This window comes from Neoarius graeffei, chromosome 20 (assembly GCF_027579695.1).
Source record: "Neoarius graeffei isolate fNeoGra1 chromosome 20, fNeoGra1.pri, whole genome shotgun sequence".
Classification (NCBI taxonomy): domain Eukaryota; kingdom Metazoa; phylum Chordata; class Actinopteri; order Siluriformes; family Ariidae; genus Neoarius; species Neoarius graeffei.
In genome coordinates this window covers 32,017,108-32,031,478 of record NC_083588.1, presented here as the reverse complement: position 1 = coordinate 32,031,478, position 14,371 = coordinate 32,017,108, and the positions used below count along the sequence as shown (strand labels likewise).

The 14,371-nt window shown below is 42.1% G+C and overlaps 1 protein-coding gene across 6 annotated transcripts in view; it reads right to left on the bottom strand.

The window, feature by feature from the left end:
* The window catches only part of mcrip1 (MAPK regulated corepressor interacting protein 1), a 33,488-nt gene extending 22,263 nt beyond the window's left edge, over window positions 1-11,225 (bottom strand). For 4 of the 6 annotated variants that reach the window (XR_009650848.1, XM_060901491.1, XM_060901490.1 and 1 more), the window contains exons 1-2: window positions 11,106-11,225; window positions 2,854-2,929 (exon numbers count right to left, since the gene is read on the bottom strand). Coding sequence is in view for 3 of the 6 variants with exons in the window: in XM_060901491.1 (XP_060757474.1) it covers window positions 2,854-2,911 (58 nt within the window). In the remaining 3 variants the exon portion in view is untranslated. Of the gene's footprint in view, window positions 1-2,853; window positions 2,930-5,605; window positions 5,671-11,105 lie in introns of all 6 variants that reach the window. The other 2 variants (XM_060901493.1, XM_060901492.1) reach the window with 2 other exon arrangements.
* Between the last annotated feature and the right edge of the window lie 3,146 nt (window positions 11,226-14,371).

Below are 14,371 nucleotides of genomic sequence, written 5' to 3'. Positions count from 1 at the left end.
ATGGATTTTGAAGAAATATGTATGAAAAAGGATTATAATAACAAAAATGCTCTTTGAGGGTTCATTGGATAATTCAGTGTCTTGTGTTAATTTCCTAATAGGGTTCTACTTGGAACCTGTTCTAATTGGGAAACACTCCACTGTAAGGTTCTACACTGAACCTTTAAGCGTTTCCCATGAGGGACAATGTGATGTTTTTGTTGCATCTAAATATATCTGACATCAACTACTGGAACAGGAGTTTGGAAAAGTAAACAGAAATATTCTTTCCTTATCCTCCCGAGACTGCACCTTTGGTTGACCCTCTGGGTGACAATAGGCACTTTCCGACTGGAGGAACTTTTTCAAAGTTCTTAGAAGTATAATCGGTCTCATCTCATCTCATTATCTCTAGCCGCTTTATCCTTCTACAGGGTCGCAGGCAAGCTGGAGCCTATCCCAGCTGACTACGGGCGAAAGGCGGGGTACACCCTGGACAAGTCGCCAGGTCATCACAGGGCTGACACATAGACACAGACAACCATTCACACTCACATTCACACCTACGGTCAATTTAGAGTCACCAGTTAACCTAACCTGCATGTCTTTGGACTGTGGGGGAAACCGGAGCACCCGGAGGAAACCCACGCGGACACGGGGAGAACATGCAAACTCCACACAGAAAGGCCCTCGCTGGCCCCGGGGCTCGAACCCAGGACCTTCTTGCTGTGAGGCGACAGCGCTAACCACTACACCACCGTGCCGCCCCATAATCGTTCTCAGTTTCTGCAATACTGACGCGCAAAAAAAGGGGGAAATTCCACCAACAGTTTTGAGAGTGCAGGGACATTTTTTAGCTCTTACTTCAGGATAGGTACTCTCCCAGCACAAGAGGAACAATGAGTGATATAAGTATACGGTGATCGGTCCAGATGATGGATTGAACACATGAGCCAATGCACCAATGCAGGCTGTGCTGTGTAGCACTGGCAACCGGTAAACAAACATATGGACCAATAGTGAATTCCAGGCTTTATTGAGCCTATACGCAACAGAGGAAATTAAGCGTGATTTTGATGTGTCTAAGTCAAATATAAAAAATGTTAAACTAAAATGTTCTTGTCCATGGGCATTTTTAAGCTAAATCACGAAAAGTCATAGCCTGTAAAATACAACCCCGATTCCAAAAAAGTTGGGACAAAGTACAAATTGTAAATAAAAACAGAATGCAATAATTTACAAATCTCAAAAACTGATATTGTATTCACAACAGAACATAGACAACATATCAAATGTCGAAAGTGAAACATTTTGAAATTTCATGCCAAATATTGGCTCATTTGAAATTTCATGACAGCAACACATCTCAAAAAAGTTGGGACAGGGGCAATAAGAGGCTGGAAAAGTTAAAGGTACAAAAAAGGAACAGCTGGAGGACCAAATTGCAACTCATTAGGTCAATTGGCAATAGGTCATTAACATGACCGGGTATAAAAAGAGCATCTTGGAGTGGCAGCGGCTCTCAGAAGTGAAGATGGGAAGAGGATCACCAATCCCCCTAATTCTGTGCCGACAAATAGTGGAGCAATATCAGAAAGGAGTTCGACAGTGTAAAATTGCAAAGAGTTTGAACATATCATCTACAGTGCATAATATCATCAAAAGATTCAGAGAATCTGGAAGAATCTCTGTGCGTAAGGGTCAAGGCCGGAAAACCATACTGGGTGCCCGTGATCTTCGGGGCCTTAGATGGCACTGCATCACATACAGGCATGCTTCTGTATTGGAAATCACAAAATGGGCTCAGGAATATTTCCAGAGAACATTATCTGAGAACACAATTCACCGTGCCATCCGCCGTTGCCAGCTAAAACTCTATAGTTCAAAGATGAAGCCGCATCTAAACATGATCCAGAAGCGCAGACGTCTTCTCTGGGCCAAGGCTCATTTAAAATGGACTGTGGCAAAGTGGAAAACTGTTCTGTGGTCAGACGAATCAAAATTTGAAGTTCTTTATGGAAATCAGGGACGCCGTGTCATTCGGACTAAAGAGGAGAAGGACGACCCGAGTTGTTATCAGTGCTCAGTTCAGAAGCCTGCATCTCTGATGGTATGGGGTTGCATTAGTGTGTGTGGCATGGGCAGCTTACACATCTGGAAAGACACCATCAATGCTGAAAGGTATATCCAGGTTCTAGAGCAACATATGCTCCCATCCAGACGACGTCTCTTTCAGGGAAGACCTTGCATTTTCCAACATGACAATGCCAAACCACATACTGCATCAATTACAGCATCATGGCTGCGTAGAAGAAGGGTCCGGGTACTGAACTGGCCAGCCTGCAGTCCAGATCTTTCACCCATAGAAAACATTTGCCGCATCATAAAACGGAAGATACGACAAAAAAGACCTAAGACAGTTGAGCAACTAGAATCCTACATTAGACAAGAATGGGTTAACATTCCTATCCCTAAACTTGAGCAACTTGTCTCCTCAGTCCCCAGACGTTTACAGACTGTTGTAAAGAGAAAAGGGGATGTCTCACAGTGGTAAACATGGCCTTGTCCCAACTTTTTTGAGATGTGGTGTTGTCATGAAATTTAAAATCACCTAATTTTTCTCTTTAAATGATACATTTTGTCAGTTTAAACATTTGATATGTCATCTATGTTCTATTCTGAATAAAATATGGAATTTTGAAACTTCCACATCATTGCATTCCGTTTTTATTTACAATTTGTACTTTGTCCCAACTTTTTTGGAATCGGGGTTGTAATATTCCACACTAACATGTTAGGTAAACATATTTTCATCAATCACCAACTATTTTCAACCACAAATTTGCTCTTTAAAATGTAAAATAAAGAATTTACTGTCAGCACGTAACAATTCCTGGTCTCCCTCATTCTGGGTCACAGTGGAATGAGCCATTTCTCAAGGAACATTTGACTGAAATGAAAGTGGACAAGTTTAAATCCTAAATGTTGCTAGTTTGCTGTTTCCACAGCAAAATAAGAACATTTGCAGACAAGATGCACATTCATGGTGGGGGGAGTCATGTCGCTTCAAGGGCCTTTCACATGACATCATCGTAATTGCAGATTTGTTTATGCGGTCATACTGCCAGCCAAGCTTCATGTCTGACAACAACTGGCTCGTGTATGTGAGTGATTGTAAGTCCAATTCAGTGCATCTGCAGATAAACTTGTAGACGTTACATCTTAAAGAACAAAACCAGAGACCTGTAGTGCTTTTGGATGTAATAACAGAGAAGCAACTTTGGGATCAAAAGGTCACCGGTTTGATTTCCTGGACCAGCATTGGGCTGAAATGCCCTTGAGCTGAAATGCCCTTGAGCAAGGCACCTAACCCCCATCTGCTCGGAGTACGTATGTTGCTCTAGATAGGAGTATCTGCTAAATGCCTGTAACGTAATGTAATGTAACATAACAGACGTGGAGATAAGCCTGGTTTAACTTTTCACTGCTTCCCGGTGAACCCAGAAAGACAAAAAAAAAAAAAATGGCAAGCTGCAATTAAACAGGAAGACCAGATGTCAACAAAGCATTCCCGTGTGTGTGGAGAACATTTTATATCAAGGTTAGTGTGAAAGCTCTGTGCAACGTTAAAAGGCATTTCTGTATGTGGGCTTTGGACATGATAGATTTTATTAGGCCTAATGCTTGACTCAACTAGCAGCATGTTGATTATGTTCTCATTGTTCTCCCCAGAGCGTTTTTGCATGCCGGGGTCAACACGCTTTAATTTCATGCCGACACGCTATTTTTTTGCCCCAACACTTGCTGAAAAATCATGCCAGATTCCTACCTTGTGATGTTTGGGGCATATTTTGAAGGAAAATCAGTGTTTTGGGCTGGTTTGCTGCCATGATGCACTCAGGCAGACTGGAAATACACCTGGGAAATACCCAATCACAACAAACACCTTCAATCACTTTGCTGCTGCACTGGTACCATGACGCTTCAGTGCCCGTGTGAGATCGTGGTTTATGGTTTTTGTGTGGTGGGTATACATCTCCACATTTCAATCATGCTGAAAAGAGGCACGAATGGCGCTCCGTGCCCCACAGATGTGTATTTTCGACAGCTCAATGAGAGTAGGACAAAAAAGAGGCAGAAAGAGAAGAGGAAAGAAGTGACACTGAAGACGTTGTTGACACAGTACATTGTTAGGGTACTGAAAGGTGTTTGAAGCTGATGCAGATTTTTTTTTTTTTTTGGGGGGGGGGGCATATCTGTCATGCCTTCCCCCCCCAAAGCTTTAGTATTGCAGATACTGAGATATGCCCGCCGTTTTTAATTTAATTAATAAGGTAAAAATAAAATAAATGAAAATAAATCATTGTGGGATTGAGCTGAAGAGTTTATGATATAAATTTATATTTAATAATAGGTCCTAGCTTAGGTTTTCTCACTCATGACACAAATGCAGTGAAAAGCAAGCTGGGCGAGTCCTCTTGGATTTTAACAGGGCACAGGAACTTCGTGCATCTACATAACATCCTGTATTCCCGGACTGCACTGTAGACTACATGTAAAGGGTGTGTGCCATCCTTTTATGTTTACGGTATCGTTAACACGCATGCTCACAAGCCAAAATGATAAGATGCTGCAGCAGGCTTACTGCACGCACACACGTATGTGTTGGCTGTCCAGCTACTACTCGTATTCATTAATAGGGTATCCCTGTACTTACTATACCCTGTGTATGTACACGGTACACAGGCCATTTTGGGGGTGAGCCTCACTTTGATTTTTACGACAGCAGCTGGATAGGTCTGTGAGAGATCTTGATTTTTGCAGCAGCTCTGAAGAAAATTTGCTTGAAATCCACTGAGTCTTGGGAACTAAGACGACTTATATAATTTGTTCACATGCAACTTACAATATCATTGTATAGTTATCTCAGGTTTATTAGACTCAGGAGCCCAGATTGCAGTTACTGACTTTGTTGTATTAGAGACATGCAATTCTTGCAGTCTTTGTTTATAGGTATCTTGGTATTAAGCTCTGTTGTAAGTGGCCACTTAAATTACCTCAGTTTACCAGGGTATATTCACTGTCTTACAGTGAATGTAGGACATTGGTCTGTTCTCTGGATGGTGTGTGGGGTGTTTTGTCATGTTCTGTTCAGTGTCTTCATGGTGCTTTCTGTTCTACCATGTTCCCTTCTTTCTTTTGATCTGTTCTGTTGTCATGACTGTCTATTCTTTTCTGTGGACTGAAGGGAGTGTGTGTGGCATCGTCATGTTCTTTTCTGCGTCTTTGGGGCACTTTCTGTTCAATCGTGTTCCCTTCTGTTCTCTTGTGGTATACTATGTTGTATTGTCCTGGTGTCCATCCTATTCTGTACTGCATTTTGTATTTGTCATGTTCTCTTCTGTTCTGCGCGCATGCATTCTATTCTCTACATTCTATCTTGGTGTATGCTGGTTTGTCATGTTCTATTCTGTTCTCTCCTAGGTTGTCCTGCTCTGTCCTGTTCTCTATTTCTGTCCATAGTGCATTATGCTGTCATTCTTAGTCTGGGGTATGACTTTAAACTGCAACCAGTGGTGAGTCTCAGGTCCAGGAGGACTTGAGTATTGGGGGAAAGTGGAGTTACCTCTTAATCACCATTGCTCCCAGGTCCGCTCTGACCCAGAGTGGTAGCATCTGCTTGGGTTCCAGCTATGGGTTAAATAATACATCACCAATAAGGCACTGGCAGCAAGGCACTTTTCGGTGCAATGTGGCAGATGAATCCAACAGGATCAATGGCACACCACCAGATGGCATGCGGAAAAGCCACTCAAATGGCCAATGGATGGCATCATTCGGCAAGTTAGTTGTCACTGCTGGGCAACTTCCATACCCGTCAGGTCTGTGGCACTTTTGTGCACCACTTGGCATCAGGTCTGGAGGTCCAGAGAGACAACACAATAGGGGCATAACATCGTTTGTCTTAACTTACTGTGCAAGGTGCTTCATTAAGAAAGGAAATTTCTGCACATCCTAATGAAGCGGTCATCATCGTTAGCGATGGACAGCTGATGACACTGAGGCTACATCCACACGACAACGGCAATGAGATTTTTTTTTTTTTAAATATCGCGTCCACATGGGCAACGGATCAGTAAAATATCAGGTTCATATGGCAATGCAACGCTTGCTGAAAACTATGCAATACACATGCCACACCACTACGTGCGCTGTAAGACGGTCCCATCGGAGACACCAGAACAATAGAAGTAGACGCATGCGCATAACTGCGCATGCGCACAGTGACTATCCCTGTCACTGTCACACGCACACACTTTCTCACTCCCCATCCTATGGATATAGTCCCTTTAAATCACGTGCTCGTTTTTTGAATGGAGACGCGGAAAGAGGAATGAACGGGGGTAGATGGAAGCCGGTACGCCAACATTCTGATATCCTCCAGAATTCTTTAATGGTCCAGAATAAACACCTGAAGAGGTGAGATCGCTCCTTTTTTTCCCCTATTTTTGCTGGCGGGATTGACTCTGCCCTAAGGGCTATTCTCTCTCACTCTCTGTCACTTTGCACCATTACACAATAAATATTCACAGTGAAAATATTTTGTAAGCGCGTTTCATGAACCAAGTTATAGGATTTGTTGACAACTCGCATCGAGTTCGTTACACTTCTACCCGGCGTGAAGCACATGTGGTTGTGACGTCATCGTAAACAAATCCGTCCTACTCATCCAGACGACTTCGCAACGGCTCCGTTGCCAGATTTTTTCACTCTGGAACCCATTCTCAAAAGATTTCATTTTGGGGCACCCAAAACGCTGGTGCCGTGTGGACGCCAGGCCGAAATGATAAACAATTTTATCAGATTTACCTGAATCCGTTGCCGTGTGGACAGGGCCAGGGCCTGAATGTCCTGAGCAGGAGCTCAGATTGTAGCTGCTAAAATAGTAATTTATTGATATAAGGTGTTTTGTGGTCAGTGTACTGCACTGTGGTGTGTCATGTGATAATGCATTACAGGACAATGCAACTTTCAAAAATATTACCATATATCAGTTGTAATTATGTTCTAAGCATATACCTGTGACTCTGAAAATATCATTTTCAGTGACTAATAAAATGGTTTTGACAGTACCTACTTTTAAAACATTTTTTGACATGGTAATTTTCTTTAAAAGATTTAATTTACAACATGTCTCTGACAGCTCAAAATGCATCTCCAGGCATTTAAAAACTGCAGAGCTTCTGGGGGCCTTCCCAGACCCCCAGCCTTACTGGGCTGACGCCCCCCCTTCCCATTTTCCTGGATCCGCCCCTGTGAAGTATTAAGTAGGCCCAAGTATAAAAGGTGCTACTCAAGACTGTGGCATTTGTGCAGTAAATGCAGTCTGCAGGGGGGCAGTATTATTTATTTATTTATTTTAACTGCAATAGATTAAATTTGGCTGGTGGTGTTCTGGTAGTGGTTCAGGTAATAAAACAGAATTATTATATAATACATTATTCTTAGATGATGACTTTATTGCTCATGTGAACCACATGCTGCAAACCACAGCATCACAGACCTCCACTTGTAGCAACCTTTTCAACTATGTTAACAGTAAAAATTGACAGCGTCAGTACCACCATAACTCACTCAAGGTGGCCTCAGCCAAGTTGCAAGCCTGACGTCCCAATCCTATCGATCAGCCATGCAGTTGGCTAGCTCAGCAGTACTGGCTGCGCCCACGTCCCTTTTCAGGGTGTCGATGAAGGTTGCAGGGGGACGGCCTCGACTTCTGCAACTGTGGCAACTCATAATTTAGTGCCTGCCAGGCTAGCGCTTTGCGGACTTTGATATCCTGCTCAGTTGAATTAACCCAAGCCTAGATACTTGAAATTGTCTACTTCATCAAGCATCATCCCATTGCTTATAAAGAGAGGTGCTTATAAAGAGATGGAACATTGCAAGACATCACCTTGGTCTTCTTGTCATTTAGAACAAGCCCAATGCGATTACACTTTTTCTCATTGTTAGCAAGCAATGTCCGTGCCTGTTGAACATCAATAGATAGCAATGACCACCATAAAATGCTCCTAAAAGTCACGAGATGTCACCAAATGGGCTCCCTTTTTTCAAAATTTCAGGCTGCGCAGGGTGGCCTGCAGCCACCCAAAAGTTGGGGCTTTATTTTAATCCTGGGTTTCTGATAATGTAAACGAGGCTAAACACCATAAAATACCCAAGCTCTAGGCTCTGGCTTGTTTATTACTATTAGAAGTCAGTGTCTGAGCTTACCTTTATCATAATAAGGTATTTTTCTTTATCGAGAATTTCCCATAACATTCCGGTATGAAACCTGCCTCGAAATATTGGTAGGCATCTGTACTTTTGTATGCCTTTAACATCTCTGGTGTATTTAGAAGTCCCAAAATTAAAGAGTTCAGGATGTTGTAGTGTCCCAAATCTGGTAGCTGGTTTGCTGAATGCTTTTCAAGTGGAATAAATACATTTGTGGGTAAATTATATGGACCTGTGATGCCTGCATGTTTCAGCTTTTGGATGCAACACGATCTGCTGGTATAATCTAAATTTTTAATCATTTCAGAGAGATTGTACTGACTGCAGTTGTCTCGAGTTTCATTATTAACTGTCGTGACTATGTTTTTTTTGGTTGCCCCGCAACATGGTGGATGCTGCGTGATAAACAAAAATCTGTGACGTTGGTGAAAAGCCCCTATAGCAACCATCTTTCAGCTTGCGTCACTTCAGTGTTTCTACTGGTGGTGCAAATGAAATCAAGAAAAAAAAAATTCTCGAGGGTATGTAGTTCTCAGGCAAGCACCCCAGATGGTAGTTCCTCTCAATAAGTATGCCAAACTGTGTGGTCCAAAAGCACCTAGTGTTTCCAGGTAGAACCAGTCGAGGAAGCTAACTAAGGAACTAAGGAAGCAATGCGTCATTACCACTACAAAATGGATTATTTTCCTTTAGTATAAATAGAAGGTGGTTACAGAAAATTGTGCGTGCTGATTGGTTGAGAAACTCTGACTGTTTCTCGATAATCACCTCGAGCGACGCAGCAAAAAGGTGACCAATTGCTTTGTCACTGTAAGTGAGGAAGAATTACAAATTATGTAAGAAAATGCTGTTCCTAAAAGCATTAAAGATGCTACGAAGTTTGGTCTAAAACTATTCAAAGGTAAGGTGGAATTGTGATTTATTGATTTCAAAACAAAGTATTTTATGGGAATCAGCGTAGATAAGTGACAAGACTGTGCCATGCCTTTATTACATTTGCATGCCGCTTTTGAAGTTTGAAATAAGTTTTGTTTAAAATACTTTATTTTTTCCAATAATCACCTGTGCATTTATACAAAAACAATTATCCGCCTCAGGCTCAGTAAATATGGGTGAATAATAACCTCAACTTTGTCTCCGTTATTATTTACCAATATTCATTTCACCTTCTGCAAATAATTGTTAAATACGTCCTGAAGTGTTTTATTCCTCTTATACCACAGGAACTTATGAAAGATTAAGCCTTACATCTTTTAATTTATATTAATAATCAATAACGTACCATACTTTAACCATTTATAGTTGTATTTCATGTTGTGGAATGTCTGTGAGACGGGTTAGTTCCTGTTATCAGTTACGTTACAGCAGCTGTAAACAGTTAAGCCAGTATCTCGCTGGGCTGCGACAGCCTGCGACTAGTTGGAGACACAACAATTGCAATAAAATATGTGAATTCAGTTCTCGCACTTCAGCCAGCATCTCACTGGGCTGCGACAGCCTGCAACTAGTTGAGACAACAATTGCAATAAAATATGCAAATTCAGTTCTCGCACTTCCTGTCTCACGGAAACTGACTTGAGAAGGGTTTGTGATGGCTTTGCGACACCAGCGACGCATTTGCGGCTATTTTGAGAGAAATTGTGTCGCGCAAATTTTTTGAACATGTTCAAAATTTCAGCAACAAAGGAGCGACACTTTGCGACTCATGCAAGGAAATTGAGAAGCCCCGCGAATGTTTCAAGACACTTTTGAAATTCTCTTGCGAATGACATTCGCAATTTGTCGCAAGCTGTCGCAGCCCAGTGAGATACTGGCTTTACATTATAGCAGCTGTAAACAGTTGTTCCCAAACATAGCTTGTCATGTTACTGAGAAAACAGGAAGCACAACACTGTCAAGTGACATAAAACTTACTGTTATAAACCACTGACTCCCAAGAGTCCTCCTATAAAGGAGTCTAAACCCTTTTTTCTTTGTTAAACAACAAGACTTTTTAAAATCAGCTTATTAGGGTTAGATTATGTTGCTCATCCACCATATAAGTCCCTGTGGATGACTTACTATGGAAACAATAACATATTAGAACAATCTGAGTAACAGCTGCTGTTAGAGGAGATTCCACACCTTCTGACCAATCAGCACTTAGAGTTCAACAGCAGTGTGGTACCAGAACCCTGCTGTTTCCGAAGAGGACTGGGAGCATGTTGTGTCACGTTTATCTTCCTTGAACAAGACCCAAGCTTGTTCATATTTGAAAACATTCCCACAATTATCATGTACTAATAAACAAATTACAAGGCACGTTTTATTATAGTTTGGGTTTCATGATGATAAAGACTGATGTTTAAGTGGAATTTCCCTTAACCAGTGGCAACAACAACAATGATAATAATAATAATAATAATAATAATAATAATAATAATAATAATAAATAGTGGCATTTTAAGTTGCTTGGAAAATGCCAATAACTAAAATTCACCTTTGACCAGAAATATATCTTGAGATTAATTGACAGAAAATGCCTTATATACATAAGCTACAGGCTGTTATTGTTTGTAGCTATCGAGCTAATTCTGTGTAGCTAAAGCAAATGACTTTAAAATTTTTAAATTTGAAAACATAGTATCTCAGTGGGACTTCAACGTCGTAAATACAGTATCTATTAACCCCAATAAAAGATTATTTTAGGGCTTCGAACCAATGCATGAATCTCCTTCCTGCATAAACATCAACCAGTTAATAAGCAGCACTCGTTTCCTCTCGACACTAACTGGCTATCAAACATCACACACACAGAGTGCAGACATCTCAGTGGAATAGTGGAGTTAGAGAAAACTTCAACAAACCTGTATACTCCTTTCTTTCGACTTATTATTTTAATTTATTTATTTTTATAAGAGAAACACAGGCTATACTCAGCCGCAGCGCTACTAACACAGCTCAAGCAGCTCCGGGTCGGCATTCGGCAAAACAAAAGCGGCACGGTGGCGCATGCGCAGTACAGAGGTTTGGAGGAAACTGCTTTCTTCTAGAATTCAGACCATCATCAGGAATTCACAACAGTGATGAGAGGAATGCATAACTTTTCTGTAGCCCCTTTAACTATAAAAGAAGTTTCACAGATCCCCTCAGAATTGACTTATTTTATGAACATAATCCAACTATTCAAATACAAGGCTGTATATATATTTGTTTGGCATGCTTGCAACTTGTTTGTTTTGACTAGTTACTAGTTTCATTTCGATTAAAGGCTCACTGTTAAAATCTGGAGGGAAAATAGTGGAAGTGGGGCTCATGGTTAAAAAGTTTTAATATGATGAGAGTTTTTATTATATTATTATTCCTGACTGTCCCAGATAAAAGGCCTGCTTTTTTTTATTTAGTTACTTTAACCAGTTCAATGAGACCGGAGGGTGTGTGCATATATATTTATATAATCTCATTATCTCTAGCCGCTTTATCCTGTTCTACAGGGTCGCAGGCAAGCTGGAGCCTATCCCAGCTGACTATGGGCGAGAGGCGGGGTACACCCTGGACAAGTCACCAGGTCATCACAGGGCTGACACATAAACACAGACAACCATTCACACACACACACCTACAGTCAATTTAGAGTCACCAGTTAACCTAACCTGCATGTCTTTGGACTGTGGGGGGAAACCGGACCACCCGGAGGAAACCCATGCAGACACGGGAAGAACATGCAAACTCTGCACAGAAAGGCCCTCGCCGGCCATGGGGCTCGAACCCGGACCTTCTTGCTGTGAGGCGACAGCGCTAACCACTACACCACCGTGCCGCCCCCGTCACTAGATATAGGATCCTGCAAATCCCACATAAAAATTGTGGGATATTTTTACTCTCAAAAACAAAATCTCCTCCCATTTATGAAATACATTCCAAAAATTCCAAATGCTATATCTCATTTTGAAATATTTTTCATTTTCAGTGCATTGTAGACAAAACCCAGTATGACTGTATTTTTGCACAGCCATGACTGTCAATCATCAAAAATAGCAAATAAAAATATAGCAAAGTACAGGGTGTTTTAAAAATAATATTATTTGATATGTAAATATCCCAGAAACTAGGCAAATGAAACTGAACAGGCTTAATGTTGAGCAATATAAGATTTATTCCTCAAAATTTGAATGAGAAATTCAAAGGTATGTAGATTCCATGAACGATTTCACAAATTTTCAATATGTGCGCCGCCTGAGACAGACAGACAGACAGACAGACACAGACAGCCTTCCTCTTTGAACTTTTTGTGCTATGGCCAAATCTGCATTGCAGTTGGTGCATTTTTAGAGAATTCTCTCATAAATGCACTCTACACGGTCTTGTTTGACTGCATTCGAGCGTACTCTAACACACAAAACAGCTTATCTTTTCCAGTGAATGGCATTTCTATACCTAAAAAGATAAAAGCAAAAAAACATTAAACATAAATTTTGACCTGTTTCCACACATGCTGTTAAAATTTGAGGTCAATCGAACAAGAATTGTCAAAGTTATTACATTGTGAAATTATATCAAATTTTTTTGAAACACCCTGTATATACAGTACCAGTCAAAAGTCTGTACACACCTTCTAATTCAATGTTTTTTCTTTATTTTTATTCATAAAAAGCCACTTCATGTCTTGAAGTAATGATGGATGTCATCCAAGATGGCAGTGCGCACACACGCAGCGGCTCCTCTCTGTCCTGACAGAACGGTGTTTTCGTGTTTTTTGTGTTTTAAAACAGTGTGTATCTGTTCGTCTTTTTCGCGTCCATCAGTCTTAAGGCGCACATACTCCCGTGAGTTTCTGCTCAACATCCGCAGAACTATATTCACGGATATAAATCCAGCGGACGCGGAAGTGCTATGTGACTACGGTTTGCTCCGGAGGCCTGCTCAACCACCGACCCCCACTCCTGCATCCAGCCCACAGTGGAAGCGCCACAGGCAGAACATGCGGAAGCAGAAGAGGGGCAAGCGCGGAGGTATCTGGGCTAGGCTAGCAGCTAGCCCTCACCAGCTGGCTATCCCTACCATCACTCTGGCCAACGTACGCTCACTGGACAACAAGCTGGATTATGTCCGCCTACTCCGCTCATCTTTTAAGTCTGTGAGTGAGTGTTGTGTCCTCGTGTTTGTGGAAACATGGCTTAATGACAACGTCCCAGACTGTGCCATTCAGCTAGCCCGGCTAACATGCTACCGGTCAGACAGAATGCTAGTCGAGGGAGGGAAGACTCGCGGCGGAGGACTCTGTGTTTACATCAGTGATGCCTGGTGTCGCGATGCTGTTGTGGTCTGCAAACACTACTCACCACTGGTGGAGTTTATAATTATTAAGTGCCGGCCATGCTACCTGCTGAGGGAATTTATAGCCATATTGCTGGTAGCATTATACATCCCTCTCAGTTCCAATAACAACAGGAGTGAAGCACTGAATGAACTCTATCAGCACATCAGTGAGCAGCAGACAGCCCACCCAGATGCTTTCCTCATCCTGGCTGGGGATTTCAACCATGCAAACCCCAAGAGCATGTTTCCAAAACTCTATGGACATATCAACTTTCCCACACGTGGAAACAATAATCTGGACAATGTTTACACCATGCATAAAGATGCCTACAAAGCCCTCCCCCTCCCCCACCTTGGGGCCTCAGATCACTCCACTGTTATGCTAATGCCAGCATATAGGCCGCTGGTTAAAGTCACCAAACCAGCTACAAAGCAGATACGTGTGTGACCAGAGGGGTCCTCAGAGGCACTCCAGGACTGTTTTTCCACCACTGACTGGAGCATGTTCAGACAGGTGGCCACCTACAACAACATCACAGATCTACAGGAGTACATGGAGACCGTCATTGCCTACATGAGGAAGTGCATGGACAACGTTACGGTCACCAGAACCATCTCCATTCGGGCCAATCATAAGCCATGGCTGACAGGGGAAGTCCACAGGCTCCTGTGGGCTCGGAACACCACCTTCAGGGCTGGGGACGAGGTGGGCCTGAGGACAGCTAGGGCCAACCTGTCATGAGGCATCAGGGTGGCCAAGAGACAGTATTCCCGGTACATTGCTGACTATTTCAACGACAGCAGAGACACCAGG